The sequence below is a fragment of the Volvox carteri genome (assembly GCF_000143455.1).
Source record: "Volvox carteri f. nagariensis unplaced genomic scaffold VOLCAscaffold_3, whole genome shotgun sequence".
In the NCBI taxonomy this organism is placed as follows: Eukaryota; Viridiplantae; Chlorophyta; class Chlorophyceae; order Chlamydomonadales; family Volvocaceae; genus Volvox; species Volvox carteri.
The window spans coordinates 2,368,069-2,374,680 of record NW_003307546.1 but is presented as its reverse complement, the minus strand read 5'-3'; the positions used below and the strand labels follow the sequence as shown (position 1 = coordinate 2,374,680).

The window sequence follows — 6,612 nt, the reverse complement described above, 5'->3', positions numbered from 1 at the left end:
CATACACACACATACACATACACACACATACACACACATACACACATACACACATACACACACATACACATACATACACATACACACATACACACACATACACACACATACACACACATACACATACACACACATACACACACATACACATACACACACATATACACACACATACACATACATACACATACACACACATACACACACATACACATACACACACATACACATACACATACACACACATACACATACATACACACACATACATACACATACATACACATACACACACATACACACACATACACATACACACACATACACACACATACACATACACACACATACACATACACACACACGCGCGCAGGGTGGCGCCATCAAGCTTTACAAGAGTCTGGTGTGCCCCCTGGACGGTTATGAGCTGCTGTTGTTCTCCTTGTCGGGGTCGGACGGCAAGACCTACCCGCTGTGCCCCTTCTGCTACAACAACCCGCCCTTCGAGGGGGTGCTAAAGGTGGGTGGCTGGGGGAAGGGCGACGGGGAGGGACGAAAAAGGAAGGTTGAGGGGCGAGAGGCATGGCGGGCGGACACTGACCAGCCTTGGAGGGGACCCTTCCCCTTCCCCGACCCTAACCAACCCGGCTTTCGCAAACTGTACACCACCATTTTAATCCTAAATCCCAAAACCCTTTGTCACGCTTTGCATACCATCCCCAGGTTGGTGTGGAGGGTGCCCCGGGTGGTAAGGCCGGTATGCCCTGCTCCACCTGCACCCACCCCACCTGCCCTCACTCCCTGGCCTCCAACGGCGTCTTCCCCTGTCCCAACCCGGGCTGCTCCGGAGGCACTGTGGTGTTGGACCCCGTGTCGGCCCCCAAGTGGCGATTGGACTGCAACCGCTGCAACTTCCTCATGTACCTGCCGCCGAACCTGCATAGCGCCAAGGTGCTGCCCAAGGAGACATGCGAGGTGAGAGGCCGAGAGAAACAGAGAACTTGAGGTGCAATTGGCTTTCCTAAAGCACTTTTCGCGGACGGAAGGGCGTTTCGGAGGGCCAGTGTGGTGGGGGAGGGGCCCCACGGGAGGAGGGAGGGAAGAAATTTGGAAGGCAAGGCCGAGGGCGAGAGGTCTGGACGTTTCGGGGTTTAGGGAAGGGGATTAGGGAAGGGAAAGGGGAAGGATCGCTGGTGGTTTACGTTGTCGAGGTCGCGACTAGGCCGCTGGCCGGAGCTCTTAGCTGGCGTTGCTCGCTTTGCTCGGGCAGCAAGTACGATGTCGTTCCTTGCTTTCATCGAGTCCCGCCACTTGCCTGTCTTGCAGCCTTGCAACACCCAAATCCTGAATGGTGATTCCTTTGAGTTGCCAGCTGGCACACCTGGAAAACCCACTAGCAACCCACCCATGAGCACTCATTTACCGAGCTGCGGCCTGGCCTCCTACCGACCCAACACATTACAAACCAGCGCACTGCCTTCCTCATGTCCACGTCTGCGGTCGGAGTCCGCAGTTTCTTTTTTCCGACTTCTCCGTTTTGGCCTCCCAGGATTGCGGGGGTCGGCTACTGGACCTCGACTGGAAGAAGGGCCAGCTGCCGCCCTCCCTGGCGGCAGAGGCAGAGGGAGGCAGCCTGGTCAGCGGGGTGTGTGTGGTGTGCGACGAGGAGGTTGCCAAGCTGTGCGAGGTCAAGCACGGACATGCCTTCGCGGCGCGGCGCATGGGGCCGCGCGGCCGAGGCGGGCGGGGCCGCGGCCGGCGAGGTCGGGGTCGCGGACGCGGGCGTGACAAGAACTACGACCCACGCATGTCGTTCCGCGATTTCTAGCGGGGGGGTTCAGAAGGGTGATGGGTGAAGCTTGGGGTGCCATATCCTGGACAAGGACATGACCGGCTAGGTTCGGCGGCTTGAAACGTATGTAGGTACAACGAAACGACACGTACTCGTTCTTTTTGACATGCAAGTGCAGAGTGATGGTGTTTCCCGTGTTTGTTTAGTACTGGGACGGAAACAGTCCTGGGAGCTCCTTGCAGTATTGGCACAACCTATAAGTTGTCAAGTCATGCTGCCCAAGCCACTATCGACTCAAACGACGTCGCGGCGTCCAATTAAGTCAGCCGACCAGGTAATTACCGTCATTCCAAAGGGCCAGTAGTCAGAGCGTGGTACCTTAAACGACTCCCATGCCAGGAGAGCACCGGATCCCTTGTAGCAAACCCCGTACGCAGCCTGTCGGCATGTCTCCGTCCAAGCAACCTGGTGGAACGGCTGTGGATGGCTGTCTCAATCCTTCCTTGGCTTAGGCTGCATGGCAGGCCAAGACCTCTCACACGACGGGAGGAACAAGGCGCGCAGGTCATGGCTGCACAGGACGCTCGGCTGTTACTATGAGGCTCTGATGCTTGTGTACCCAGTTGCCCTGTGATGAACGCGCTGATTGGCGATAACATTACAAACCACATCCTTTCCTCGCATAGCCTGTTGCTGCCATACCTAAGAACGGCAAGGCCCGTGTAACATAGATGAGTTCGCTAACGGAACTCTCTCCCCCCATCCCGGAATATGCTGCCCTGGGTTCAAAATACAGCCTATGCATGAAGCCGACGATTTGTATGCCGTCATCATATCTCATGGCTGGGTAACAGTCCGTTTCCCCAAAACCCTACTATTTCAAGCTCGAAACATCTGCGATATCCTGCGCATTGGCCCTGATCTGCCTGTGATCCGCCACAATTGCGCGCTTCGCTCGCTTACCGACAATTCCTGTCGATGGGCAACAAGGTCCATCGCTAAATGAAATAATGGTACGGCACCTTCATATCTAAACCACTACCACCATCACGGCTTATAAGAGGATAGCACAATCCGAGCCGATGAAGCTTATAACTCATCCTTCAGGATCTTTTCCTGGACCTCCTTCTCAAAGGCTTCTAGGTTCTCCAACTGTTGCTGCAGCTCATGCAGCTCAGCCTCCGTGCACACAGCTGGCGTGGTCAACTTTGCTGCATAGGCGCAGGTGCTGGGCTCCTCGCCGTCTGACAGCCGCTCATCCCAGCCGCAGGATAGCGCCACCGTCATGCTGCGTGGACCCACGTTCCAGCACTCGTCGCCTCCTGTAAAGTACATGGTCCTATAGTCATCCGAAAAGCCATACCAGCGACCCACTACCACGGAGTTGGTGTAGCCCTCCTTCTGCACCGCCTTGTCGAACATGCAGATCTCATACGTCCAGCGCGTCTGGTATGAAGTGAAGCACTTGTTTGCAAGCGCCAGGAAGATATCGTCCGGGCCCAAGTCCAACGGTCGGTGTAGGAAGGTGCCGATGTTCTCTTTGTCCTTCTGGAGCCCCTGGAGCTTTCTTTCAGCCTCCATCACCGCCGCTCTGGCCTTGTTCAGCGGTGAGTACGGATCTACAACGCGAAGAGGTGCAGCAAAAATAACGGGGTAGGCCAGGGCAGCAAATCCCGCGCGTTCATAAGAAAACACCACTATTTGCAGGCCCTTGGCTGCCGTGCGCCCTTATAGGGAGTGGCATGGCAACCGAAAGTTGCTTAGCAATTAGTACCAGACGTAACGGACCACCGCATAAGGGCCCGGGAGCCTGAGGGGGAGGTATTGAATTGCCAACCGCCTGCTTCTGGTCTTGTATTAAAAATTATCAGCGTTGTTCCAGCAGACAACTTCCGCCATCGTTTGGACTGTTGTGAGGATACTTGTTTTTGTGGCAAGACAATACCTGACGCAACTGCCGCTGCCACTGCTGGTGGGCTGCCGTCAGCTGTACGGGCGTGATGGCGGTGCGGCCGAGGGGCTAGTCGTGCACTTTTCTCCTCCCGCCGCCGCCGCACAAGGTTGCGTTTCTTAAGTCTTTCTCGGTAAGCCAAGACGTCTTCGCGGATGCCCTCTCTCAAGATATTTGCAAATGTTCGCATCCACCGGGTCGCCCATTGTTTCACCAAGTCAAGAAACATCATGAGATCCTCCCACTCGGACGGCGCCGGGAGCTCCTCTGCCGCAGTCGAGCCCTCTGCGGGCCGCTCCGGCAACCCGACGGATGTGGGGAACGAACCAACGGACAGGCTGCACGTCACCGCTCGGCTGGCCCAACAGTCGAGCACTATCCCGAAAGAACCCAAACGCTAAACGCCACCAAGGCGCTCAGGCTGGGATGGCACATCACTATGAAGATCCTGCCCGCATTCAAACTGACAGCACAGTTCCAATGCCTCGTACTCGTATTACGAAAGGATATTTGGACGATTTAGCCAATTTCCCGGGCCCCCTGGACAACAAGGAAGCCACCCACCTGGACGCGGTGGCCGTCGCGCATGGTCCGGATGGTAATCGGATGACTGTGCCTCGGTATTGGGGTAATCAAAGTGGCCCTCGGTACCATCGTCCTCGGTGCCGTCATAATGGCCGTCCACATCCTCCTCCTGGTCATCCGGGTTCAGGTGGCCTTCGGATTCCTGGTCGGGCGCATATGGTTCAACGCAGGAGTTGGATCACTTGCACACATTCACTGAGTGGGGCCACAAAGGCTTCGGGCTTCTTACAGAACGTTTTCCGGTTGAGTGCAAGCGCCCAGAACCTTCCTCCCCTTCCTTAAATTCCCCCCGCGCCCATTGCTAACATACAACCATGCAAGCTTGCACCACTTAGAAGTAGTGAGGATATTCTGCAAGCAGCTATAGCCATCCACAGGTACTACCGTATGGGGTACCTGGCACCATAGCCGAGGCATCCAGGCAGCTACCAGCACCACCACGATGGGCTTTCCTACCGCCGGACGTCAGTCCAACTCACCGGTACAGCCGCAGCCTCGGGATCGTTTGTCCATTGCGAAGCGATTCGACGTCCCCTTTCCTCCGGCGTCTCCTCCTGCATGGCGGGGTAAACGGACGCGCTTGACCGGGACGCCATGTCCTCATACCAACTTAGGGTACTCGATAGACCAATTGACGTAAATCCCGCTTGAGGGAGTACATCAATGTCCGACAGCGAAGCTGTTAGGTTGACTCAAAGTGCGCAGATTCGCCACTTGGGTGCGCTTCGCCAACACTAGCTTCACTCCAATACCAGGTTTTACCTGAACACAACGCAAGCTGCGAAAAGGAACACTCCAATTACGGATGCGGACGCAGCCAGGGGTAGCATAAGGTCGTTCTGATAAAGGAGTCGCCCTCCCACGACGGCTGCCTGAAGGAGGCAAGGCAGCGCACGTGTACGTTCCATTCGGGTGGCGAAGCACGAGTGCTAATCACGGAATACAGTGGCCCCCAACGCGCGACACGCACTTTAGCTAATCTCATCCTAACGCATACCAGAACGCGCACAGCCCTGTGGCGTACCCTCTCTTCCTGCTGCGCCTGGCCTTCCGCATGCTCCCCTTCATCGGCTTTGAAATCCATAGAGCTTGCTGCCTCTTCGCCTTGCAAGGATGCAGCTTGCTCAGCCTGCGCCTCAGCCTCCGCCTTGCGTGCTTCCTCTGCAGCCTGGTTTGCGGCCGCGATCTCAGCTTGCCGAGCCGCTTCCTCAGCCTCCAGACGTGTGACTTCACCTGGACGCGGCAAATCAGGTCATGGATCAAGGCAACACTTTAGCAGAGGTCACGGGCGAGAGCATACACGACACCCCCCCAAATAGCCGCGTGGAGGGAAGCGGGGGCAACACGCACACCGTACCTTTCAGGTTATCGATTTCTGCCTGCTGCCGCGCGATGTCCTCGTCGATTGTTTCTGCTTTAAGCTTTAACTCCTCTTTAAAGGTGCTTGCCTTCGTGGTGTACTCCTTTTTTCGGTTTAACATATGTTCATGCAGCTGGATCTTGCCTCTCAACTCCTCCTTACGCACTGCAGCCGCTTGTAAGCATGTATTCTGGCACTTGCCCTTAGGCTCGTCGGCACCATCGCAGCAATCTGCAAGCATTAACGCCGGCTAACGAGTGCTTTCGAAACCCAAATTCGACACATATCAGCTGTCTTCAACATACCGCAAACTCCATCGTCCACGAATGCTGAGGCCAGTAGACGCGATTCATGTCCCAGATTGCGGCAGTAGAAGCGCCCGTTGTGGCAAGCCGAGGTACCTGGCCAGTGGTTCGGTGGGGGCAGAAGTTCGGACCTTCAGCAGCCCACACAGAGCTGTTGCAAAATGTGATCATTACCTGGCTCGTCACTTCCATCTGGACAATCGCAGTAATCGTCATTAACTCGCGAAAAAGGGATTGTCTTAGGGATACCCGAAATGCAAGTGAAAGCACCACCCTTCCCAGAATAATGTGACGCTAGATCTGGGTTGACACCCCTAAGATTATCTGTCTGCGCCAGCGCAAGGCCAGCGAACAAAGCCAACACGTATAGAGCTTGCATGTTTCGTTGTTTCAAGACAACTGCATGCTGCAAAGTATAAAAAGCCTGGACTAAACCACGTTTGAAGATCAGTCACTAGAGCTCTGATTGCATGTCGCAAGTGCATCCATGGCCGTGGTACCTATGGCCCCAAAAGCCCCCTTTAGCCTGCCTGTACAGCAATACCCACCAATACATCATTTGCATGCGATTTTGTTCTATGACTATACATAATCTGGAAGTTTACACCCTCAATTGTGG

General features: G+C 55.3%; 2 protein-coding genes across 2 annotated transcripts in view; one reads left to right on the top strand and one right to left on the bottom strand.

Annotated features, from left to right (window-relative positions):
• The window catches only part of VOLCADRAFT_79203 (uncharacterized protein), a gene marked incomplete at its 5' end in the record, with an annotated part of 13,860 nt that extends 11,880 nt beyond the window's left edge, over positions 1-1,980 (top strand). Inside the window, 3 exons of the mRNA XM_002946596.1 lie at positions 389-565; positions 736-975; positions 1,550-1,980. Of these exons, the coding sequence (XP_002946642.1) occupies positions 389-565; positions 736-975; positions 1,550-1,828 (696 nt within the window). The 3' untranslated portion in view covers positions 1,829-1,980. The remainder of the gene's footprint in view (positions 1-388; positions 566-735; positions 976-1,549) is intronic.
• Positions 1,981-2,440: 460 nt separating this feature from the next.
• VOLCADRAFT_120319 (uncharacterized protein) lies at positions 2,441-6,372 on the bottom strand (the record flags this gene model as incomplete). The annotated part of the gene is made up of 7 exons (XM_002946425.1): positions 2,441-3,411; positions 4,308-4,470; positions 4,808-4,882; positions 5,353-5,561; positions 5,686-5,919; positions 5,994-6,089; positions 6,168-6,372. The coding sequence occupies 7 exons, from the start codon at positions 6,370-6,372 to the stop codon at positions 2,882-2,884; spliced, it is 1,512 nt and encodes a 503-aa protein (XP_002946471.1). The 3' UTR covers positions 2,441-2,881.
• Positions 6,373-6,612: the final 240 nt, after the last annotated feature.